This window comes from Haemaphysalis longicornis, unplaced genomic scaffold (genome assembly GCF_048455015.1).
Source record: "Haemaphysalis longicornis isolate Haplotype H1 unplaced genomic scaffold, Haemaphysalis longicornis Haplotype H1 scaffold_12, whole genome shotgun sequence".
Lineage (NCBI taxonomy): Eukaryota > Metazoa > Arthropoda > Arachnida > Ixodida > Ixodidae > Haemaphysalis > Haemaphysalis longicornis.
In genome coordinates, this window is record NW_027526225.1 from 102,829,895 (window position 1) to 102,856,665 (window position 26,771).

Consider the following 26,771-nt stretch of genomic DNA (forward strand, 5'->3'; position numbering starts at 1 on the left):
CTGTTTTGCAACTTGTCTGTGTGCTTACTTACAGGAAGTCCCCTCACAGCCACATGATCTAGGACCTATTTTTATACATATGTATTTCATATGTGAACACAGTGCACGTTATTTTTACTTTTAGTGCAAACTGAACTTTGATTTTGCTAGTTGATCAGCTCAACAACCCTTTTTCAGACACTAAGACATGTGGTAAGTAAATTGCATCAGCTAAGTGAAACAGCAACTCAACGTAAGTTCAACTCCAGTGAGCCTTAGCGTTGTCGACATACGCGGAAAGTTAAGCTTGTTGCATCAGCTAAGCGAAATAGCAACACAACGTAAATTATCTTACAGTAACAACTCCAGAGCGAGCATTGCGTTGTCAACAAAGGGAGTTGATGAGATAAAATTTTCGTCGGTAATGTAACGTAATTTATCTGGTAGGAACTAACAACAATGAGCATTAGCGTTGTTGACATACGCGGAAAGATAAGCCCATTGCATCTGCTAATGAAAACAACAACTCAACGTAATTTATCTTATAGTAACAACTCCAGCGAGCATTGCGTTGCCAACAAAGGTAGTTGACGAGATAAAACGTAATTTATCTGATAGTACAACTCCAGCGAGCATTGCGTTGTCAACAAAGGTAGTTCACGAGATAGAATTCTCGAGGGTAATTTAACGTAATCTATCTAATAGTAACAACTCATGTGAGCATTAGCGTTGTCGACTTACGCGGAAAGGTAAGCCCATTGCATCAGCTAAGCGAAAATAGAGACACAACGTAATTTATCTTATAGTAACAACTCCATTGAGCATTGCGTTGTCAACAAATGTAGTTGACGAGATAAAACGTAATTTATCTGATAGTACAACTCCAGCGAGCATTGCGTTGTCAACAAAGGTAGTTAACGAGATAGAATTCTCGTGGGTAATTTAACGTAATCTATCTAATAGTAACAACTCATGTGAGCATTAGCGTTGTCGACTTTCGCGGAAAGGTAAGCCCATTGCATCAGCTAAGCGAAAATAGAGACACAACGTAATTTATCTTATAGTAACAAGTCCAGTGAGCATTGCGTTGTCAACATAAGTAGTTGACGAGACAGAATTCTCGTGGGTAATTTTCGCATATATTTTAAACATAAATGTTAAACCTTTTTGAAGTTTAAGACATGCACGGCTGAATCATTTTGCGGAGACAACTAACCCATTCGTTGCGTTACGTTCGTGAGTGGGGCTGAGTCATCGGGGAAATACGTAGCACGGGGTTCAGCCCGGTGATTACCGTCGTAGCGCAGGACAGTCCGGTGAGTTGCCAGTTAGAGCAACATTACCTGCGAGTCGACTGCAGGGGGGAGAGAAAAGGTGCGGCTGGCGAGTGGCTTTCTCGCTCTTCGTGAGTGCGAACAGCAATGGTCCTGGTCGCGGTGCGCGCAAGCAGCAGCGGCAGTAGCAACCAGACAGCGACGCAGCAGAGCTTCGCGCAGTCACTCGCACGCACTGTTATTTCCAGTTAAGGCCTAAGCCCAGAGTGGGCGTGCAGAGAGGCCTTTTAGACAGGGGCACGCTAAAAGGCACGTACGAAGAAGCAACAAAAGTTTTGCCAGTGGGTCTAATAGCCCCAACTCTGGAATCACGGACGTAGCACTTGAATATGTGGTTTGCTTACAGTAAGGCTTTTCCCGGGTTGCCTGAAGTCAATATGCATCAGGTTGTATCCAAAGCACTTCAGTGCTGTTCTTCGTTTCCTAAAGGGGTCAACTTCCACTGACGCCGATGTGCACATTAAAATGTCGATAATGCTATGTGGCTCCATTCAATTTATACCTAAGCGGTAAAGGACGTGAACGCCATTTATCCCAAATGGCAGCGTACTGGGTCACTGAGGCACTCTGAAGATTACAGAGCACCACGGAAGAAACTTGTGTACCCAGGCTGTCTAAACGCAGACTGCAGCTAGTATATTGCATCACAATGCCAAAATCCATTCATTTCTTCTGGCTAAAACGAAGCAGATAACCGATTAACTATAAGTAGTAAAACATTATTAAGTATGTTTTCTTACGGCTTGGCGTATTTTAACGCTGGAAACGTTTGGTAGACCTCTTATGTTGTACTGCCCTTCATTCGCTGCCTAAACGACGCTCCTGTTAGTTTTTCGCAGGACCGAAATGATGGCCTAGGAATGACGTCATGTTATACAGCTCACAGTAACGGCGCAATAAGTTTTCCGAAGCTCGGAACGCACTGGCGGACTGTTTACGTCATACGTACTTTCGGAAGCAAAAGTTTACGAACGCTGGGAAGGCGATTCCAGATATTAAAACTAATATAAACAATCCCTTTTCAAGCTTACAGTTTTAAAGTAACCGAGATCTATATGAACAATTTGGGTCATGAATTCAGTAGAATGCATGGATGCAGAAGAAGTCGACTAATGTTCTGCCTGCGTTGCGCAAATACGGCAAACCTTGGTTTGCCTTCAAATCTAGCCTTTACTCTACGGCTGTATGTTCCAGGTGATTCTGAAAATATTAGTTTGTTCACACGCACATTATCTGGAGAAGTGACTCGGAGAAACGTTACTTCAGATCACTGCAAACGTGCCTCGTAAACTTTTCCATACTTACAGTAACTAATTTTGCCGCTTCAAACTCCACTGCTCACCTCATGCGTGCTATTTTTCCACTGCTTCTTTGATGCGAGGCTTCAACACAACCCGCTTAAGAAGACATTACATTCTAAACTTCACTAACAGCGAAGCCAGTGCAAAAGCTACACACCTTTCCATACGCTCTTTTAAAGAGCAAGCTCTTAAAACTAGGCCTACTCGGGAACGAGTTAAGAACGGCAATAGCTTATCTACGGTATCACTCCGCCTTAGCGACAGACGCGGATGTAAACGGGCGCGCGCGTTTTGAAAAGAGATTTCTATGAATGCGTGATATCGTCTGCCTTTCCTCGCGTAATTTGTTTGTCGTCGCTGCAGTAACTTATAAGCCTTATAAGTCCAAAAAATCACGAAAACTGCTCGTGCCATATTCAAAATATTCCCAGTAACGCACTACTTGCGTCGCGCGGAGTAACATCCGGTTGCGGTGATGAGGCACAGCGGCAACTTCCATTGCCGTTCTTAACTTGTACCCGAGTAGTAACACCGGCAGGCACAAATGCGTGGACTGGCTTTTGTGGAATGAAGCCGAGAGGTATATGGCCCACGACCAAAACAGAACTAAACTCGAAACGAAGTGAGAAAAAAATGCCAGCACGCCAATATGCTAACACTGTTTTACACACAGCATACATTTTTCAACGCCAATATGACCGAATGATGTAGGGTGCTCAGCTCTGCGTAAAGCTTGGCTTAGAAATGCATTCGATTGTCATTCGTTTCGTCAACGTTTCGAACATTTTGTCTATTCTAGCCTTTATTTATTATATTATCGCACAGTTTGTCAGCGCCCTTTGCGGCGACTCTTCCTGGGGGCCTTATATGTTTCAGAAAGAACTAATATTGCTCAGAGATTTTCCCGTTCATGTGTAATTCGTTTTGTGGACTTATTTGATGTTTCTCCACTGGTTGGAGGTATAGGCGACCAAAAGTTAGCCAGGTACACCCTTGAAATTTAAGAGTATTATACTAAAAAATAAGACACCGACCCACAAGTAAACATTCTCCAGATGGCGCTGAGCGCTGTAACATTTGATTTCACCCCCTGCAACAGCACTAAACTTGCGCTAATTGCCATATCCCTTGACCTCAACTGATGATCAGGATGGCATCATCATCATTTTTACACGTGCCGTCATCATCGCTCATCTGACTATACCTTATTTTTATTTTCTTCCTTCAGGGTGGCTCATTGTGTCTTTATAGGGTCTATTCTCTAGTAACGTCCGTTGTAAAGATATACCGCAGTCTTCTGTCAACTCGCGCACGCGCACAATTCGTGGCTCCTCATTAGTCTGGGTTAGGTTATGCAGACTAGCCTAACCAAATGACGCCATGTTATATGTGTGTGTTTTGATGTTTTAAGTATAGTCTCCGCGCTGGTGCAGTGGAGAACGTCTCTATTTTTAGAGAGAACAGCCATTTTAACGCAGTGATTTTATCGTCGGCCAGATAACGCATACGGAGCCAGAGTTCATCAAATATTTTCTTTACATATACATACCCGAGGACATGCTCCTTATGAATTTGCTTATAGCTGAAAGTCTGCGTTTTCTAAAATCTCTTGGCTTTAGCTGGGCATTGCTTTAAGTTCAACCCTGTAACCGTTGAAATTTCAGTGTGGAGTCCTCCACACAGCACAGGGACAATGTTCTCAATAGTAACCGAATTTGATGCATACCAGACTGGCTTCGCATAACACTGACCTGGCATATAGCTACAGTATATTACAAATACTACAACCGGACAGCGAAAATTCGGTTCCCTAGTCCTACACTACATTTTGTTATGCTTACGCGTTCTTCAGAGTGACTGTACACGCAAAAGGGTGAGTAGAATGAACCAGAAAAAGCGACGAGGAAGGATTCCCGGGCTAAACGCCTGCGTTGACTCGTCGTGGTTTATCCTGACTGATCGGATTGAGCGATTTAATCTTGTGAACCCGTAAAAAGTTCAGTGCTTCACGGAGAAACTGCATTTCAGTAATTAAATTTTATACTGATTTTCAGGGATCAGAACACAAATTTATGCCAAGCCAAGCACAAAGCCGAAGGACAATTTCCCCTCTAAACGGCTTCGTTGTCGTCTTCGCGGACAGCCCGCCATGTTAAGCCCCGTCCCAATTCGAACGAAGCAGTCTGCTTCGAGGAGACGGCATCACAGTCAGCAACGATGCAGGCTACCTTCCTGTCTAAACTGATAAGTGACGCCAGCGCCACCTTTTTGCGTATTAATTTTGAAACACAAGCAGTTGATCTTTTATTGAAATATTTAGTTTAATTTTGTTTTATTTTTAAATCCCGTAATGTTTGTAATAATAACGGTAATAGTATTTACGAAACATGCGGCTTGCGTTTCTCAACATGTCTGCTACGAGGCTGTCGTCTGCGTTGGTGTAGCGTTTGGGACCGCGGTGCCGTTCCAGTTTTATTCCTTTAGATGTCTAGTTAGACTGCTTCGTAACCTGTCTACCAAGCTGTCCCCGAATTCGAACGCAACCAGAAGCGATACAGCCGATACAAAGGCACTCTGTACGAAGCGCTACTAGTGCTGCCACCTGCCGGTGACTGCACGAAGCTCCACTGCGGCAGCCGAGACAGCAGACACAAGAAAAACACGAGACCAAAAAAAAAAAAAAAAAAAAGAAAGTGGGGTAGGAAAGGCGCGCATGCGCAGAGTGCAACGAGGTGGGGCAAAAACTCACTTGAGTGTGCTGTGTACAAACTGCTGGTGCGGGCAGGGCAAGCGGCGTCCAACTTGGGGCTCTGAGCGTTCATTTTCACTGCAGATGGGAAAGGGAAGAAAAAACGGAAGGGGACGGAAATAAGTGCGGTGCGCCAAACGAAGAAAAAAAGAAAAAGGACGACGCTGTCACCGAATGGGGATCACTCGGGAAGCGTTGCGGCGGATAGCGTTTGGAAAACTGCACTCCAGAGCAAATGCAGAAATAAATGCGAAGGTCGGCAGCTCGCTGATACGAGGGAAAGGGGAGGGGAACAGGAATCAAAGCGACAAGGGCAATTGAGGAGCCACTATGTGGGCACAATTATTAATAAACGTCACGCGAATCGAACGGCGACATTTGGTATTAACGGAAAGCGACAAAGCAGCTACGACGGTACGGCGGTGCGAGCGATTCCAAGCATTCCGCGCCAAGACCGCGCTGTCTTTGGGCAGAAGGCGAGAAGACATTGCGGTTGTCTGCGTTCCTCCTAGACGACTAGCGCGTTTGGCGCGCGTTCTATTGTCTCATCTGCGGTTGTGGGGAGAGACTGGCAGATACATTAATAAGAGCGCTGACGCCTGATTGTCATGGTGCGGCGACGCTACGCATTTGGCCGCGGAGCGCTGTGCCCTGGCACAATGGCGGCCCCCAGCTCACGCTCGGCGTATACGCGTGACACAGTTCACGTGGCAGCCTGCGATCTGCGTTTCGCCGGAACGTGCATCCAAAGCTTGTCCCACGGAGGCGTGTGGCATGTCAACGCATCTTCACGTCTTCCTTACTAGCCATTTCTTTAATTTATCACACATCATCAAGAAAGCGCCCGATTGGCGGCCGTATGTCACGTATGCAGCAACAACATGAACGACGTCGATGGTGTTGACAGGCGGAACGTGTTATCAAACGGACTGTGTTGTCCTGTCTGCGAAGTCAAGTTAAAGCAAGCGAATAAGCGCAAGGTACTTTTTTTCGAACACTTTGTATACTCTCCACGACAGTTTCACCGTTACTCCGCCTATAAGATAAAGCTCTGCTCATCACTGATGCGGACGTGAAACGTGACATCAGGTGCCCCCCACCCCACAAAAAAAAATAATACGTAACGTTAAAAAGAAGGCCTTGCCCATCCACGGAATTGGTTTATCCTGTCATAACCATGTTCAAGTGATGGCGTTTAGCACGCCGAAGCCACATATGAGCTATGATGGGCATGGTAGTGGAGAGCTTCGGATTATGTTTTGACCACCGATGGATCTTTGACGGGCGCCGAAATATCGACACACGGGCGTTTTCGCTCTTCGTCTCCGTCTGAAAAGGAGACGCCGCGACTGGAATCAAACCGGCACCCTTGGGCTCAGCAACACCACTGCTTAGCGATTGAGCCGCCGCGGCGGGTATTTAAACCTCGTTCGCGTAGCCTATTCACAGTCGTCACCGGACATACCGAAAACAATGGTAGTCCTTTCTTACTAGGTTGTTCCAAAGTTTCTGGCAGACCAAATCAGAAGGAGGAGGACGAGGGAGGCCTTTAATAATAAGGAGAAGTCAGCCTAGCAGCGAGCCTGGCTTGCTACTCCATATGGACATGAGAGAGGCGACAAGAAGCGAAACAAGCGACGGCGCAAGACCCCCCAAAACACTAACAAACCCAGATAAGCACGCAGAAGCTGAAATACAGGAACGCACACACAGCACACGGGTAGTAGTAGAGTTAAGGCAAACGTTCAGAGAGTTTTGTTCAGGCCGGAGTCGCGGAGAAATGACACTAAAGCCCTTGTACTCCGTGTCGCCATTGCAGTCGAGTGGCACGCACCGATTACGTCGCTAAGTTTTACTGGTGCACCAGCACGCAGTCCCAAAGTTGTCTTCATAGCCGTGGGGTATCAAAACAGGGACACAGTGACGCACTACATGGTCTATGTCCTCGCGAACACTGCAAGTGTGGCAGTGAGGGGACGCGACGCTGAGCGTCTCGTGCAAGTAGTGGTCGGTGGAAGAGGCGTTGAAGCGAATGCGCCGAACAAATGCTTCGTCACGGTTTCCCAGGCCACACGGCATTCCGAAAGTGCAGGCGGGGTCAATTCTATACAGTGGCTGATAATTTTTTTCATCTGTCTTTCCATATTTATAGTTGTAACTGCCGCGCCACAAAGCACGCAAGCATCGCGGCATCACGTCGGTGAATGGAATGGAGATGATAATGCTAGACTGGGTGTGGGAAGCCCAAACTGTTCAGTCGGCCCCCACATTTCCAATCACCACACAATGTCCAGGTTGTCACTGTAACACTACGTCGTTGAGCAAGCTGGAAGCCTGGATAAGCAGAGAGTGTATTTCTTGGGCCAGCTGCTCCTTTTGAATCATGGCTGGTTGTTGAAGTGCCGCTCGTGAATCAACCACACAGAAGCTTCTTGTACTGCCAAACAGAGCGCAAAGCTGGAAGTTGTGAGGTCGTCGACGTTGTTTTGTGGCTTAACCTGGCCGCAATTGTGGTCCGCGTCGATGGGACTCAGATGCCCACCGTCGAAGATGGGTCCTCCACAGATGCATGGGTGTAAATATGTTGGTGGTTCGTGCAGCACTTCAAATGTGCTTCAGGGTAAAGTGCCTCAGGTATCCGGCAGCCTGGATTTACTGCTGATGCCCGGTATTGCGGCGACGATTCGTTAGTGGGAATACATCCAGGGCGGTAGACGAATTGCGCACGGTACTTCTGGCACAAGAATATAGAATGTCATGTAACTTTAAGGTGGAGCTAGAAATCAACGGGTGTCCAGGAGCCCTATTCGCACCGCGGATGTGTTCGAAGCTTTTCTTCTCTTACACTGGGAAAGCAGGGCCTAGACTATCTGAGGGTCCTCAACGTATAAATTGTCTTCGGAAGGCCGAGACAAAACCGCAGGACTCGGGCCTTCATACTTTCTAGCAGCTTTGTGCTGGTCTTGGAAAGGGGGCCGGATGCTGGGAGGCTGTATCGGAGGAGTCGTTCGCAGAGTACTTCAGTAGAGACGTTGTAGAGTATTGCAGTAAAAACGCGTGTGTGCTTATTTTGGCTGCGGCTGCACAGTTTGGCGAGCTTGATATTACGCGTGAAACGCTTGACTACCGACATCAATGTCGGTTTCCAAACCGGAACCAGGACGCCATACAAGTGGAAACAAAAGGCAAGAGAACATTGAATAAAGGGAAATGGGGACGCGATTCACGGTCGCGGCATCGCCGCTAGTCTCGCTTGTCCGTTGGCGACGGCGCCGACCGGGTGGGTGCGTGCTCGCGGCGCGGAGTGACTGTGTGCGTGCAGCCACGTGCTCCATTGATTCCGTCCCCCTTCTTCTCGGCGGCGGGGAACTCCCGGCACTCCCGCAATCTGTCCGGGCCGATGCTCGGAAGCCGACACGTGCGTTCCTGCCGGAGCCAGAGAACACGAGGATCGGGCTGGTCGCGAGCACGACGCGTTGCTGCGGAAACGCGCGCATAACAGACGACGGGCTGCCTGACGACTGAGAGAAAACAAGGAGGGGAGAATACCGTGTTTGCACGATTATAATACGCCCCCAATCGTAACGCCCAGGAAAATTTGCTTAAGAAATTTCGAGAAAAAAATCATGCTTCCTTGATTGATTGATTGATTGATTGATTGATTGTAGGGTTTAACGCGCCGACGCAACGCAGGCGATGAGGCGCACGTGGCTTCAGATTAATTTTGACCTCCTGGGAATATTTGACGTGCGCCGAACTTTCGTACACACGGGCGTTTTTGCTTTTCGCCTCCACCGGAAAAGCGGCCGCCGCGGCCAAGAATCGAACCCGCGACCGCGTGCTCAGCAGCGCAACGCCTTAGCTACTGAGCCACTGCGGCGGGTCATGCACCCCTCCGTCTCACGACGACGATGGTTGAACGCGAAGCTTGCTCGTGATGGATTCTTTTGTTGGCCTATCCCACACTGCGAGTACGTGCTACTCTGGAGGTACGCACCACTTTTCTAGCATACCCTTACGAAAATGCCATATATGGCCCATATATAAATTATATGTGGCCATATATAGCTATATATGTGTTCATATCCGGCTATAACTTGCTATGGCTTACCTATGTATGGCCTCGCCCATATATGGCCACGTCAGGAATTGCGCATATAAGGCCATATATGGCCTACATCCATATATGGCCCCACCCATATATGGCCATGTCAGGAATTGGCATATATGGCCATATATGGCACACCCATATATGGCCACATATGCCCAATTCCTGACGTGGCCATATATGGCAATTTTTATATATGGCCATATATAGCATTTTCGTAAGGGTACCCACAGCTACTCTCGGGTGGGCACACCGTAGGCCTAACGTTTAGGTTTCGGGAGTACAACGCGAATCGGTGCCTGCTGCTTCCCGTTCGCTTCGACCGTGTGATAAGGGAGCAATCAGATATGCGCCCGATTCATAGCGCGAGGGGCCCATGTTCAACTTCGGCCACGGGGAGCGTTTCTTTTTTCTTTCCCCTCACCCACGATCATTCATCATCATCGTCAGGGAAAGTTGGCTTTCCTGCAAGGCGTATCGGCGTACAACGGCATCAGTGAGGACAATACAGCTTCGCTTTAAAAAAATTTCTTTTGATTGGATTGAATTGTGTTTTTGGAGGCGCTCGTGTACAGTCATGGACAAATGAAATGGGAACACGAAAATGTGAAGCAGAACACGCAATGAAAGATAGTGGGGAGCACATAACGGCTCGCAAGTGGTATATTTGGCAAAACACATTTCCAAACATTGTCACTGTAATAAAGCCACGTGGCAATTTCACTTGCAAGGAAAGAAATCGCGCTGTTCGGAGGTTCTAGTTCATGTTTTTGCGTTCGAGTTTCATTTGTCCACAAATGTACATAGAAATGCTGCTGGCCGCTATGAAGCCGGTGGCGGCTTTGAGCCCGATTGTAACGAGCGAATTAGGAGGTTACGTTGAGCGAAAAAGGTGCGCATTAGAATCATGCAAATACGGTAGGCGGCGATTAGGCCTCGTGCCTTGCAGCGCTTGCATGTGCTTTGAGTTTTGGCGGCGCTGTGTCGTGAGTGCTTGGACGGACGGACGTACGGACGAAGTGAGTGAGTGAGTGAGTGAGTGAGTGAGTGAGTGAGTGAGTGAGTGAGTGAGTGAGTGAGTGAGTGAGTGAGTGAGTGAGTGAGTGAGTGAGTGAGTGAGTGAGTGAGTGAGTGAGTGAGTGAGTGAGTGAGTGAGTTTGTGGTACCTCATTAAAAATATTTTCCTAAAGGGCTGGTATAGAGAAGGACTAAAATAAAGCTTTAATCGGGATTGTTAGTGAGGGCCAGATGGCACAAAACTCAACGAGCAAATTAGACAAACAAGGAAAAGCACAGTACGGGTATTATGCCCCGTATTCTCACCATTCGGATCCAAAGGTCCTGCGCTGCTTGCTTCCTAAATGTGTCCTTCCATTATGGGTAAATGTGAAACTTGTGAGAACATCGGACATGGGAAGGCATTGTGTTAGAGAAAGCCTCACGATATAGCTAATGTTTCGACAATCGACGAGCCTCTGTTAGGTCCGTGATGGAAGCCGTCGTCACCAGCTTAACGCTTCGCTAGTCTGGGAGTTACCTCACCTCCGCCTGCTACGTTTTTTATAGTGTTTGTGATATTTTGAGGCAAAAATTTCCCCCCACGAAATCTGGTTGTGTGTCTCACCTTTCATTAGCGCTGCCTTTTAAAGTTATCCAAAATACGACGATGCCATTTGCATGCCGCGGAGCCGAAAGCAGAAAAGAAAATCCACCGTCAGGTGAGGCTGTAAAGCGAACCGACCGCGTGACGTCATCGTGACATTTAGAGCCCCAAGAAAAATCACTGCCAGGTACTTGAGCTGGCGATTCCGTTCATAGCATACCGTATTTTGCGCGTATAACCCGCCCCTGCATATAATCCGCACCCCCACTTCCAGCCCGCCGGAAAAAAAAATCCTCGCGTATGGCTTGCACATTTGATACAGGAAAGGCGGCACCAAAGCTACTGCTTAAGCAACACATCACATACTACGCAGACAGAAAAAGCGCATATTTAGCAAGTAGAATACACTGACTGCAAGACGAAAGTAACAATTCCCTCACTGTCACTGCTTTCGCTTAAAGCTATCACTTCAGCCGCAGTCTTCCCAGTTGTACACAAGGTTGTACAACAAGGTTGTTGCAAGGTTGTTGCACTAAATGCAAGGTTGTTGCACCAAAGGAAAAACCCCGCGTATTATCAGCACCCCTACTTTGCCACCGAAATTTTCGCATTTTTGGTGCTGGTTATACGCGCAAAAATACGGTACTTTCCAGCCGAAACTTATCGCCTTCCCGACGATACAAAGCGACGCTCCTGATTCCGCTGTTTAGCGCACAGATCGCGGTTTTAACTCGCAGTTTCTCAAGCCGCGCACTCTAAGACTTCAGACACGGCGCATTTCCAAACGTAAAAGGCTGGTGCCGCTGTTCCACGTAAAAGAGTCCGCAGGGTGACCACGTACTCTCCGTGTGCGGCCCCTCGACGACATGGCGTGAGACGGCCACGGATCACGAAACGTTCGGCTGCCGCTGCAGCCGGAGCCCAGCAGTGGGCCGCCGCTATTTCAGCTCTAACTCAACGGCTACTCACGCCACGAGACCAGGTGGTTTTTTTTTTTTTTTTTCTCCCTCAACGCCTACATACGATCTCCTTGCACCGTGAAGGAGGGGGCTTCACTACACAAAGGCTTGCATGCTTATTCGGAGTGCACTCGTGACATTTCTGTGGTTGAGTAGGCTCTGAGGAGTGGGCCCACTGGTTGTTCAGTCGCTTTAGTGTTGCCGCAAGCCGCGGAGGCGATTGTCTCCCGCGGTGACCTTCGCAGTGAAAGCGAAACATTTTCGGGAAGCTGAAGTTTTTCTGGCAAAATATAGCCTTTCTCTCAGTATAGTTTCCCAAAGTACAAAACGAAATTTCGTTTTTCTCATTATAATTATGTGAGCAAGCAATTCATCGGAAGTACAGCACTTTAATAGTACAAAGATAATTATTAGCAAATGAAAAACTGTGGCCAACGTTTCCACGAAAGACGTCTTCCGCAGGGCCCTCTTCCGCAGGGCCTTGCAGAAACCAGCACACGGCTGAGAAACTACCCCTTTGTGCAAAGTTCTCTCTCTCTCTCTCTCTCTCTCTCTCTCTCTCTCTCTCTCTCTCTCTCTCTCTCTCTCTCTCTCTCTCTCTCTCTCTCTCTCTCTCTCTCTCTCTCTCTCTCCCCCCGATAGTTTATTCAACAAGCTACGTGCCGCACTGTTGTTGTGAACAGTCCACCCACTGAAGGCACCTAACTCATTATGAAGGAAGCGACACAAGGCGCTCGGGCTTTGCGATTCCACTTGCGGAGAGGGGAGACTGAAATGTCCTTTCAAGGCCTCTTCACGGTGAGTTAGGCGTGCTCACTGGACGGACTGTTGACAACGACGTAGTCTCCACAATGTTGCACTTAGCTTGTGAAATCAACTATACCTACAGCCGTTCTTACATTCGTGTTCAGTGCCTAAACAAAGCTAGAAACAGCAGTTTCACTTCACGGGCAATATACCACCCTCTATTATTCACCGCCAAGTTGCTCCTAATGCTTACGCTACAGTGCGCTGTTTCTTGAAATCGTGGGTTTTATTTCGGTAACCAGAATCGACCAGAAAGTGCGATTCATGCCAAGATACTGCCCTAAGCGAACGTAAGCCAAATCGCCTCAATACCCCACATATCGAAAGAACAAGCCAAGCGGTTACTATTTGCTGATGCTTGAAGCATCAAGTTTATATTTGGTTTGTACTCAAGTGGATGCCCCTTCCCATTTGCGCAATTAAGCAGTAGGGAATTCCCCCCTGGTTAGCCTCTACCTGCACACAAGTTTTTTGTGTGATACTGCTATAGCCGCCGTTAGTACTGAAGCAATAATTTTCCTGTCCATTACACTAGGAAGAGAAAAGTGTGACTTCTGAAATTTCTAAAACGTTACTTGTAGACATTCTGTTCTGCAGTTTTATTTCTTAGCTTACGCCGCATGTAGTAGCCCCTCCTTCGTCTTACTTTTCAGTTTCTGCTGGTGACGTTTTAACAAACACACTTTTAGAGCATTGGAGTATAGCTAAGAACATTCGGAAGAAATTGCTAACAAAAAGACATTTCGCAACGCTGCCAGCCAAGGAATACCACAAATTTCCGTGCCCCCATTACGCGACGGCACGTTTTGTTCGCGCATATAATGTTATTTGCGATATTTGCGACTTTGGACCCTCGTGAGACGAGCAAATCGGTCTGATTCTCATATGATAACTACGGCTTCAGGAATGTGATAACCCTAACACCATTTCTCATAAGTTCCACTGTTTACACGCAATTCTGGTTTGAGAAATGTTAAGTAAGCGCGGTTTGAGATACGACAAATTTCCCTGCCGGAAATTAAACTTTGTCCGCGAAACTATGAAGCGTCCGGACGTTGCTGAAGCTCGCATCGTATCGTTCAGCATCCCCAACTCAAAATGGGAAACCAAAACTGCCGCTTATATTTAATGACAACTGCTACTTGAACAATACGAACTTAAGAATACCTTCATGTTGACAGAGCCGTATATACGACCAATACTTTTAGTCGTGTTTTCTGCAATGTAATTGCGGAACACACAGCCATTGAAAGAACATTTTACGTTTGTTATGTACGTCACTGAGTAAGGTTCTCTTGCATAATGTTTGGTAGTTGCCGCTGCTGTGTAAGGAATTTCAGTTTTTTTTTCCAATGCCAACTGCAACGCCTTCATCAGTGCATCGTGCCGTGCCGTATTTATTTACGCACAGTGTAAAGACATCAACGGTAGCACCGTTGGGCTGATGATGATGTATCCAGTCATGAACGTCCGGTTCGAAATCCTGAGAGTAACTATGTCAAGCACTACCTGCACAATCATAACAAAAGGGAATACAATAACGCGGTCGTTGTCGACAGTGGCGCAAAAACACAAACATTACATCTGCTAGCACTCTTATCATCCCGCAGTCTCTATAATTACGGTGAAACGCATTTCTAAGAATGTTCTTCGTACCTAATTTATAAGTCGCCCATATTCTTTTAGTGTGTTCCAAAACTTTTACGACGTCCTCAACATCCTTCGCGTCTTGGTCGCAGTGTCGATGGAGATGCTTTACAGAGAAGCAGAATGTGTAAACGCGTGCTCTTCACGTTAACCAGCCAGTGAGAACTGCTTCTCATTCCGGCAATACTCAAACAACCTGAAACAAAAAAAAGAGAACGTCCAGACGAGAAACACTACATTCATAATGGACAGCCAGAGTAGCCGTTTTGAAAAAAAAACAGAAAAAAAAACACCCAACGCAGACATCCATCAAGCATACAGACGTATACAGGAATGGCAGTTTTAATTTTTTCCTCGTTCATTTTCCTTCAACACGCATCGTTAGGACCCCCACCTACCCTTAAAAAAACTAACCCGCAGCCTTTCTTGCTACTACGATTCGCCCTGGGATCCCCAGTCTCCCTCAACACGGCGGGCGAGTTGCGCGAGTGACTCGGCGTGGTAGCCAGCGCCACCTAGCGGCGCCTTTACAACCACACACACGCAGGGAAGGGGCATCTAGAGAGAGACTCCGAGGAACGGACAAGCGCCCGCCCGCTTTAAAAAATACTAACATGAGGCGGAGGGGAGGGTGATTAAAGGGACCAACCCGGCGCGCGAGTTATAGAACTTATAAAGGCCAAAAAGGGGTTAATACCACGAGGAGAAAGAAAAAAAAAAGTCAGAAGGAGAGAGAGGTGGGGAGTGTAGCAAGGTAAACGAAGGAGCGGAAGAGGGAAAGAGAGAGGGGCGCCTGGGAAGCGGCAGCTGCTGAGTCAGCCTGTGTTTGCGCGTCTCCATGGAGACGGCATCGCGTGCAGGGCGCCTTTTTCCCCCTCCCCGCTTGGCGAGAAAGGCGCAAGCCCCCCCCCCCCCCCCCCCCCCCCGGACTCCAGGCGCACGCCGCCGACGTGCAGACCCCCACTCCCCCCCACTTCCCGACCCAGCGCTCCTCAAAACCCAAAAAACCTCTCCAAACGGACCGCGCGCTGTGCCGTGCCCGGGCGGGTACCCTACTCTTGCATAAGGAGAGGTCCGTCGCACACTTTTTGGCGCACGAGGACTCGGACAAGCCGCCGGCGCTGAGATGAAACAGTGTGCGTGTGTTGCTCGTGTGTGTAGCGGGAGAGGAGGAGGGTGTGTTTGTCTTGTTTGAAAAAAACGCGCGCGCGCGCCCGCTACTATCCTACGCCGCGCCACGGCCACTAGGTAGAAGGAGGAGAGGGGGGGGGGGGGGGTAGAATAATGGTAACAAAATTAAAGAGAAGGAAAGCGCAACGCTGCGGGGTTGTTGGGCGCTGTTCTCCGTCGGCCCCAGCACCGCCGACACCGCCACAGGCACGCACGCACGTTGAAACGCGAAAGAAGTTTATAGGAAGACATTCGGAGCGAATAAAAGGCAGGAGAGATGTGGCGAGTTGCGCGGAAGAAAATGTTTTTTTAAAGCACAAACCAAGAGGTGAGCGGGAATGGGGGATAGCACAAAAGAAAGGCGCAGAAAGCGCCACGTTGGACTTCTAGACGCCGGGGCTCCTCTATGCCGTCGAGTGTGGCGGCCCACTTGACGTGATGATGAAAAGGAGGCGAGTGATGAATATACGATGTGGTGGAAATCAAAAAAAGAAATGAAAACGGGAAAGGAACGAGTGCAGTCAGGCTACGGCAAAAAAACTACGGAGGGAAACCTACGCACACGCCGTGTGGAAATGTACTTTCTTTAATGCTCCATACAACGCTTCTATTTTTTTTTTTCAGCGGTGATTATTACTCATTATTCGAAGGGGAAAAAAGAACCGTACATTTTTGGAAAACTAGAGTTGCAGTTTAGGGATGGCTGCGCGTTACCCCATCATTATCTCGCTTTATTTCTTTCTTTCTTTCTTTCTTTCTTTCTTTCTTTCTTTCTTTCTTTCTTTCTTTCTTTCTTTCTTTCTTTCTGCCTCTATTACTCGCTCATCTTTGTCATTTCTGTCTTAATTGCATATTTTTCCTCTCTACAGACTATCAGGCTGTGTTCGTAAAGAGATCATGAGGTGAGAATAAATCGGTAACACGAACAGACGTCGGATGCAATGTGGCTTGAAAATGCTTCTATTTTTATTTTTATTTTTTGCCTACGTAAATTCTCTACTTCGGTCCCCGGTGAAACGGAGCTTTCTCGGACACAGCCGGTGCCTGCGGCTGTCCAGTACGTGCAGCAAGACACTAGTTATTCCCTTATAAACAAGCGCGAACATAGTGCGCCCACTGGCGGTTAACTTGCTGTGTGTTAACTGGATGTGCCAACATGTTGCCTGTTCTGTTCCTTCGTAATTTTGTTCACTTTATAATTCGCGGAATTTCAATTTTTTTGTCGGCATATTGAATTCAACACCTGCTGTGCAAACAACACCTGCATGTTTATTTTATTTTTATTTTTTCTTCTTTTTTTCGTTTAACTTCTTATTAGTTGTTTTTATATATGAGCAATCATAAACATTCATCCGTATTGCCTTCTAGTTATGATCACTGTTGTATTATCTACCGTATTATTCTCACTGTTATTGTACATGTCCGTTGATATATGCCCATCTGTTTTGGTCTCAAAAACAGAACTGGCAGTGCTTCAAATAATTAAATAAACATAACTATTCGACTAAAGACGCTGGCAACACAGACAATAGAGACAATCGTGTAAAAATACAACAGCAAGGCGCAGCGTATGTGTTACGATTTCTAAATGCGAATACAGAACTTTGTGTTCCAGTAAAACCCAGTGCCTGCTATCAGGCCCAAACATATTTATAAAAAGCGTGTCAATTCCAATTTTTGCGAAAGTTTGCCATCTCCGAACGTATTTACAGTCGTAAATCAAGCCCTTCTCTGAAACGACAATTAGGTGGAAAAGTGAAAGCCCATTCAATAGACAAAGCTGACCAGTGTGGCCTAATCAAAACCTAAAATGCTACCGTATTGATCGCTTTGCCTTAGGACGATCCTTCAGCTTCTAGGGGAGACAACACAAATTTGCCACAAAGTTATTTTCGGCACTAACTCTGCATGTCTGAAGAGGAACGTAGGTATTTATTGTCCCAGTTCGGAAACTTTCTCTTCGCTCAGATATTTGCTTGTTAGGCGCATCACCTAGTCAAAAGCCGAGGTAAACAGCGTGCTATGGAACGCTTCAAATACACAGGGTCGAGAGGCTCCCTTCCCATTGAGCTCAGTAAACCCGCGACTGCCTTTTGACTTTCCACGAAATTACCTGCCACTGGTCCCCCTTTCTATCATGAAGGAACGATATAACGATACTTGGGCTTTCTCCAAACCAATAGCCTCCCTGTCGTAACAAACTACACGCAATTTATCCCTCTATAAATCCCTCTTCCCAATGACCCGACTGCGGAGCCCACGAAACAGTCACTCATTTCATTTGGCAATGTCCTCACCACTCATTCCCTCTCATATCTTCTGTGGAGCACTGGAAGGGAGCGTTGGGCAGCTCGGATCCTCTGGTCCAGCAAAGCCTCGCTGAACGAGCAGCCCAGGTCACCGGCGCCCTCCAAGTCCTACTAATTCTCAATAAAGTTTATTCTCTCTCTCTCTCTCTCTCTCTCTCTCTCTCTCTCTCTCTCTCTCTCTCTCTCTCTCTCTCTCTCTCTCTCTCTCTCTCTCTCTCTCTCTCTCTCTCTCTCTCTCTCTCTCTCTCTCTCTCTCTCTCTCTCTCTTTCTCTCTCTCTCTCTCTCTCTCTCTCTCTCTGTTACAGACGCCTTGTTCGCTCAATTGGTCACTTGTAGCTTTCGCATTGAAAGACAATATTTCCGGAAAACCTTTACCACGCATTCGCAGACATTACACTACGCAGGTACACCCCGGAGGGGAGGATATTGCCGTAGCCATACAAATTATGGCATCTAAAATAATATAGTTTAAAAATGCCCTTGTCGTGTACGATTGAACTTGTGTTTTCTCCAATTTACATGCCCATACGGGACGGACGTGCTATGATTGGCCTTTATAGTTTGCTGCCAGCGTGAGCCTTAAAGTATTCGCGCGACGAGTTTCTTGCAAACCTAAGTGGATTGCTGTTTTACAAGGTTAGGTTCCGGGCGCGTATGCATAACGCGATTAGCGTAATTAACGTCTCTACAGCGCTTCAGAAGGTATTGCTTTTCTTTTCGTCAAACAATCGAACTATCACAAAGTGATAACCACTCACCTTCACATCAACCACCGCAACGACATCTTTTCATGGTCTTGCTTTTATAAATGTCTTCCGCAAAGCGTGCTCTGCTAACAAAGGAAACCGTGCAATTCCTCCAGCCCAATCATAAATCTCCGAAAGAGCATCCCACGCATGTTCACGCCGCCGATGTGGCGGCAGGCCAACCGCCGCGCTGCAGGGGCGGTATACTCAAGTTTTGTCCGTTTTGTGTCCCTTTCAAAAGTGTCTGTTTTGAGCAAGCCCTGATTGGCTAAAAGCGAGCACCCGGATGTGACGCCATGCTAGCACGGCCGAGCTATGAGGCGCGGCTTCTCGGAGCGGACGATTTGGAGCAGACTGTTTTTCGTCGCCTTGTTGTTGGTTTGCTGGCGGAACAATAAACACACAAAAGATAGTTTTAAAAACGTTTAGTCGTTTACAATCTGTTTACAAGAAGAGTTGCGCAAAAGTCAACCCAAAGCCCGTCTACAACTGGAAGTACGTCGCAGTAAAACGGACGCAAAACGGACGTTTTCAATATGGACAAACACGGGAATACCGCCCCAGGTTTGAAGCTGCCAGAGAGTCTCCAGATGCCAGCGTTTGTAGAGGTAGGCGACGGAAGATAAGACGCAAAAAAATGGTGAAGGCGTGAAGTGAAACCGTGACTTGCAAAAATGAGCTGCGTCATAAACTCACACAATACGGGACGAACGAACCGAACAGGACAAGGGCCGTGAGCTGCAAAAACTAGCTGAGTCACCAAGCATACCAGGGTACATGAGACGTACGCAGCATAAGATTGTTGTAGCTATCAGACATGTCCTGCAAACTGACCTTCGTTTGTTTACCGAGCGTTGCCGTAAGAGAAAAGATGGCGGGGGAAGAAAGTGACGGAGTGACCTTCTTTTCACCAGTAGCGCGCGAAGCACAGCCAACACCTGCATTCTAGGCGATAATAGCTGAGCATGCCACCCCTTACATGCTACAGCCAATATTGTTATTAACGTGAAAGCTTTATATGTCTTTACCGAAAGATTAACCTTCAATGACCGCGGCGTCGCCACGAATAGTAGGAAAGCTAGTGGAAGGCCTGAAGCGAACCAAAGCAAGTCAGCCGTGTATAAGAAATAATTAATGATTGCCAATTGGCAATATTTGTTTGATTATAACTGATAGTAAGAATAGATGGTAATAATTGATAGTAATAAATAAATAGGTATTGACTGGGGAGCATTCGGCAAGCACTCCCAAATAATGAAAAGTGAGCTACCTCTGTCACTGGAAAGAAAAACCTACAACCAGTGCATACTGCCGGCGATAACATACGAGCTGAAATTTGCTACTAAACAACTAGAAAGCAAACTTAGGCGGGCTAAACGGGCATGGAGTGAATAATGCTAGGAGTAACACTCAGGGACAAGAAACGAGCTACCTGGATCAGAGAACAAACTAGAGTTGACGATATCATAGCTCAAATAAAGAAAAAGAAATGGACTATGGCTGGCCATGTAGCGACACGAACCGACACCCGGTGGACAATTAGGGTAACAGAGTGGATACCAAGAGATCAATCTAGTGGAAGGGGAAGGCCATTAACAGGATGGAGGGATGAAATAAAGAAATTCGGGGGTAAACTGCGGGCTCGAGTAGCGCCGAACAGGAGCAGTTGGAGGTCGACGGGAGAGGCATTCGTCCTGCACTGGACCTGAGCAAGCTGCTGCTGCTGATGAGAATGATGATGATAGTAATAATTAGTAAGATGAATTCAGATGCATTATGAACGGGAAATTGGGTGGCTGCAGTATCCACGGATGGGCGCGGTACCCATCACAATAAAGCACGGCGCTCATTCGCCTTCAAAGAAATTTTCAGACGCGCTCACCACGGCCCCAAATATTACAGTAGAGTAATAAATTTAGTATTTAGGTGATGCGTTGGCTGTGTCTGTTTACCATAGCTCGGTCAAAGCCGCATCTGCTTGGCAGGAGGAACCACTGGTACCTTGTCAGTCATGCGGGGGAGACAGCTCCGGCGCCTTAAGAAACTTGACGCTTGCCACGAGCTTCTGCAGGCACAGTTTCACGGCGTGATGGCTTTCCCAGAATGATTTTAGGTGAGAAAAAGGAGTATTGTGCATCAATGCTCTGTTTTCTTGCTCTCTCGTAGATTTATTTCTGGTGGTTTCATGCGCCAAAGATTTGCGTTTTGTTTTCCATTCAAATTGAGTTGTCTGTTGCTCCCGCTATAGCGGGAGCAACAGATTATAATTTGTATATATAATAATTATAATATAATATTATAATATAATAACAGATTATAATATAATACAGATTATAATATAATAACAGATTATACACAAATTATAATTTGTGTCACTTTTGCAGTATTTTCGGATCTCTAGGTAAGTTATCCGTATTGTTTTATATATAGTAACAACTCTCGCAGCTGCCAGGGATCGTGGAAACCACTCGGTGCACGGTGCTACAATCTGCACAGAGTTCGCGTGCCGTCGTGGATGCCGCCTTAGCAGCGACTGACGTTCCTCGCCTCCTAATTGACTTGGCTTACGCAATAGACCCAGCCTTACAGTTCTGACTGAATGTGGAGCTGCCCCGAAATGTGAAAACTCTGTTCCATCGTATGCGATTGGGCGCTGCCTACACAAATTCCTTTCTGTTCAAAATTAGCTGTGCAAACTCACCATCTTGCGCATGTGGAGCGCCCGAGGAAGAACGAGCTAGTTGAGGTGTTACCGGAGTTGCACAAGAAGGGGGCCAATTTTTCATTCTCGATAGACGTCGAAGATTGTTCTATAGTATCCCTAAAAAAGAACTGATTGACGTCGTGAGAACGTTGATCGAAGAAAACGGACCGGTCCGTTTTCAGAACGCTAGCGGTATGTCCACTCAAGGGCTTATTGATCTTTTAGCGTTTTATCTGGAGTCAACCTTTGTCGCTTTTAATGACCAGTACTATGTACAGAAAGAAGGTGTATGTATTGGTTCCTGCATTGCCCCAATACTTTGCGAAGTCTTTTTAGCAGTTTGTGACAAACGCATTGCAGCGCGCCTCAACTACAGTATAGTTAAGTGTTTCAGATATGTTGATGATTTTATTGTGTTTGTGAATGTGGACAGCCTTCAGGATAGACGGGGTGTGATTGACAGTGTTTTAGATGTGTTTAGGACGTGTTCAAAGGGCTTGAAGTTCACTTTTGAGGAACCTGAGAACGGAACCATTCAGTTTCTGGATGTGAAGCTTTGTTTTACGGAGGGGCACATATGCTGGACGTACCAACCGCGCTCAAGAAAGCAGGTTTTGAATTACGTAAGTTATCCTAGGTAAGCTGGCTTCCCTTTGGAGTTGGTGGCTTCGGTCGCAGAAAGCCTCATCAAAGAGGTTAAAGCCGGTAAGGGCCCTTTAAGGGAAGAAGACGCCAACCGGGAGAGGTTGCGACGCGTAGCCGTGCCATACGTACATCAGCTCCCGCACCACCTCAAAAAAGTGGGGAAAAAGTGCGGAGTGGAAGTGCTGGCCACCGCGCCTGGCAAGCTGATGAGGATGTGCACCCGCCGTAAACGAGAAGCCACGCCAAGCTTGCACCAAAAAACATGGCAGCAGTTTTGTCACCTGCAAAGAAGGGGTCATCTACCGCATTCCGCTGTCCTGTGGCAAATGCTACGTGGGACAGACGGGGTGGTGTTTAAACGACAGGCTGAGAGAGCACCGTGCATCAGTTTCGTCGCTTGCGGCGGGAGGCCATCTGGCCGATCATTGCAGACGGTGCCCTGATTGTACGCCGGCATTCGATAAAACACGTGTTTTAGGAGCTGGACGTGACCAAACTAGTCGCGAGATTAACGAGGCATTTCAGATCTACAGGGAAGGAGTTAATTGTGTGAGCACCCCTTCAATCACTCTTACAGATAAGGAGATATGCTACCTACGAGGGCGCATGTGTGACACATAGGCTGGCGTGTGTGGGGATGGATGTGTAGAGGCAGGTCGTGGTGATATGTTATCTTTCCTAGTTTCACGGACGCTAAGTAAAATTTCAGTTGTAGTCTAGCGAGTGTCCTGTGTACTTCTTCTTCGTCCGCGTCTATTTTTCACTAGTAAAATGCAGCCCGAGGAAGAAGTTTCCCACGTGATGTCAGACTGCCCATTATATTCTCAGCAAAGACGCGCACTCTACAACAAACGGCCATTAGATAAGCGTCGTGTGATGTGTTTAGCATCTTTACTGGGACCATGGCCTGGTGCGGGTCTTTAAAATAAGGTTGTTCATGCGTTGAAAGTGTTTTTACCGCAACGGGAATAGCATCAAGGTATAAGGTGGCATGTTGGCTTTTTACCGTGAATCACTGAACCCAGGAGGACATTTTAAAGACAACTATTAGAACTCACGAAAATTATCGTGAACAGTTGGTTTTCATAGCAGGGTCTATGACCCTTTATTGGTTAAGTGGAGTAGCCGGGCGCACATTCGCTCCCAACCTCTCCAATCAATAAACCAGTTAAACCACACAATTGACTTGGCTAGCCACATGGCTTCTTTTTGGTCCTGAGTTTTGGGCAAAATAATGTTTTTATTATCATCAGCAGCAGCAGCGTCAACAACGAATGCAACATTATTTTTTCTTGTTCACCCTGCATAAAGCTTCTGAATGAGTCGTGATAGGTTAAATTTTTTTGAACTTTATTGTTATTATATTTCACCACATTTAAATAAACTTTTACAATAAAATTGTTGCTTTATTAAAGCCACCGGAAACGTTTCAGCCTCTTCATGAGCCATATGCCAAGGACAAGTGGAACGTGCCTTTACCCGCCGCGGTGGCCCAGTGGCTAAGGCGATGCGCTGCTGAGCACGAGTACGTGGGTTTGATTCCCGGCCGCGGCGGCCGCTTTTCTGATGTAGACGAAAAGCAAAAACACCCGTTTGTACGAGGTTTCGGCTCACGCTAAAGATTCCCCGCTGGTCAAAATTAATCCGGAGCCCTCCACTACGGCGCGCCTCATCACCTGCATTGCGTCGGCGCGTTAAACCCTACAATCAATCAATCAATCAATCAATCAATCAATCAATCAATCAATCAATCAATCAATCAATCAATCAATCAATCAATCAATCAATCAATCAATCAATCAATCAATCAATCAATCAATCAATCAATCAATCAATCAATCAATCAATCAGTCAGTCAATCAATCAATCAATCAATCAATCAATCAACGTGCCTACCTGGTACATGACAGAACGCCCGCTGAAGCGCGGGTCACCTTAAGCTGTGGCGCCAAATTTCCCTCTAGTATATAGTAGTACGAAACTCAACGCCAATTCGGCTTCGCGTCGGAGAGAACCTCCGGGAGCGCTTTTTTCGCAGTTGGCGTTCCCGAGTCCGGCCGTGGCTGCGCACTCTGATCGAAGCGTTCCGCGCACGCTGCTACCAGATCGATGAGTAAACAAGGAGTCCGCGTGGACCCATGGCTCCGACCACGTGTTTCGCCTTTTCCTATACGCACAGGGCTACTCCGCTCCGGACTGCGCAACAAAGGGAGAGGATGCGATGACAGCGGCGGCCGCAATTACATCAGAGGTGCATAGTGGAGAACTGAACAGATGTTATTGCTTCAATTAGAAGTGAGGTGAATTACTTCGATCCAATAGTATTCAAGGTGCACTGAAACGCTTCCCATAAACACTTTCACTCTTTTTTTCGCGTCTTGAAGCCCTGTGAAAGCTATTGTTATCGCCAGCATGTATTGGCACTGTGTGGTTTGCTCGTCGCAGCAGATACGCCTTCCGTTCCTGCTTTCCTTACTTGGCTTTCCTTTTAAAATGGCTATTAAATACGTTCATTACTGCAACCGAAAAAAAGCCCGCCAATAATCGCTACACAGCTCTAATGACGTAATTCCAGCGGTCGAAGAACGCCAAGACCAGGAAAGGGAGAAATTTTACAGCAAGTTTTTAAGTTACCTGATGGGCATAGAACAGCAAGTTTTGGCTGAGGTACTTTGCGAGCCCATTTATTTCGAAGTACGGGATGTGTTTGTCGAGTACGTTGTCAAAGCATTCAAGACATCGAAAAAAAGTTTAAAAAAGTGTTTCAGGGTCCTTTTAAGCAGGCGGAAGTTGAACTGGCAAATTAACTTGTAAAGTTGAGCGAATAATTTCGACGCGGTTATTCTATCAGCTAAAACAAGAGTTTATTCGATCGGTCCTTCAAGCAAAACAGGTAACGTGACAGCTTCAGGAAAAGTATCTGGTTATTGCCTGGCTGAATTATACGAAAGGTTACCTGCTAATAATATTAAGTAGAAACAAGAGCAAGTCAATGAACTTCAAATCATTTTGTACCACGGAACTACGAAAGCTTGCGAAAACACATCACTGGTTGACATTTACCGCCTCTGCACTGTCATACGGCGCTGGCTGTGGTGGTTTAACATGTATTCACACATTTCCAGCGTTACTGTGAACCCGTTTCAATGTACGAACATTTCCGGTTCTTCGAATCAATGTCCGAACATTTCCGGTTCTTCATGCTGCGCATACATTTTTGTAAATACTTATTACTAACCTTTCGATTCCAAGCTCAACAGCACAACTCCCTTTATCCAAGGAGGACGTCAACGGAATAGTCGCAACTCTTGGATGGCGTATGCAATTGCAGCACTTGCAGAACCCGGACCTGCAGTACGCCCCCCTTTACACTCTCGATCCGCAGTGTACGTTTCATATACCTTGCGGTTTATCCAGGCAAACAGAGTGTATTGTACATCACCTGCGCCTCAACATAGCCTATACCAAAAGCTTTCTTAACATACTCGGTCTCGTGGCATCGCCTCTGTGTCCACTTTGCGGTGTACGAGAGGACACTGAACACCTGTTCTGTGTATGCCCACGTTTCAACTCGGCGCGAATGACAGCGCGAAGTTTACTACGGGTGAGAACTATCAGCATGAAGGACTATTTAGGCCCCTGGAACAGCAAGGACAGCGCGGTGCGAGGTTTTAAAGCTCTTGTGCGTTTTCTTAGAGACCCGGGACTCGACGCCAGCTTGTGAGTGCCTGTGCCATTTTTTTTTCTTTTTTTAAATGTCTGTGCGTGTGCCCGTCTGGTGGATTTTCTTTCGTTTTTCCTTTTCATATTTGTATTATTTGTGTTAGCCTTTAACCCTAATCACATGTTCACCAACCATTTGAAGTAGCAAGCCCAGCATTATGCAGGGCTGAACTTGTCGGTCTCATTAAAGAACCTTCTCTCTCTCCAATATGGTCGTTGAAAGGCCTTATGAAGGGCGATAAAGACCCGAGCAATGGAAAAGTTTCATGAAACGAAATTATTGTCGAATACTTGTCACAAAGCTACGCTGTACCGAACTAAATTATTCCAATTACGACCCTTCCGCTTTTTTGTATGCTAGCGCTTAACATGTACTGCTTTCCTATGCCAAGGCCACATCTTGTCGATCACATCATTTATACCCCTTTTTTATCTATTCAACACGTGGAACGACCAACGTGGTTACATTGTTTCATTTATCGACGAGCCTTTTCCTGCTGTCCTGCTTTTCAGGTACTGATACTGATAAACTGATAAGCCAGTACTTTAGCTTATGCCTCTGAAGTAGCAGGACCACGGCACCCCTGTCCGACGAGACATTCCTCTCACGCACGCCGTATCCGGTGTTAACGTAGCTTAAATGCGCTGTGTATTGAAATTGGCTTACCCATAGCCCGCACGATAGACACTTCCACCGCTGGGTCAGTTGGCGCCTCTTTTAAAACACACGCGGTTGGAACCTCTGCGCGTGCGCAGATGCATGAATGGCTTGGATAGTGCAGTATTATTAATAACTATTCCCGCATATGGTCAAATAAAAACTTGAGTGATACATGCAGGACTTTTCTTTCTCTATGTCGGCGCAAATTCATGAAAGTAGAACGCAGGTTTTTAAAACAATAAGTCGGCTACTTCAGTATACAATAAACTCTAACAGAAAAGCGCGCTTTACAGTTATTAACCTCATCTCTTTTCGTCCTCTGCAT

General features: G+C 46.8%; 1 protein-coding gene across 2 annotated transcripts in view; it reads right to left on the reverse strand.

Annotated features, from left to right (window-relative positions):
• Positions 1–26,771, reverse strand: part of LOC144163133 (uncharacterized) — a 176,433-nt gene that overhangs the window by 125,917 nt on the left and 23,745 nt on the right. For both annotated transcript variants that reach the window (XM_077693951.1, XM_077693949.1), the window contains exon 2: positions 5,364–5,441. In XM_077693951.1, the coding sequence (XP_077550077.1) occupies positions 5,364–5,441 (78 nt within the window). The remainder of the gene's footprint in view (positions 1–5,363; positions 5,442–26,771) is intronic.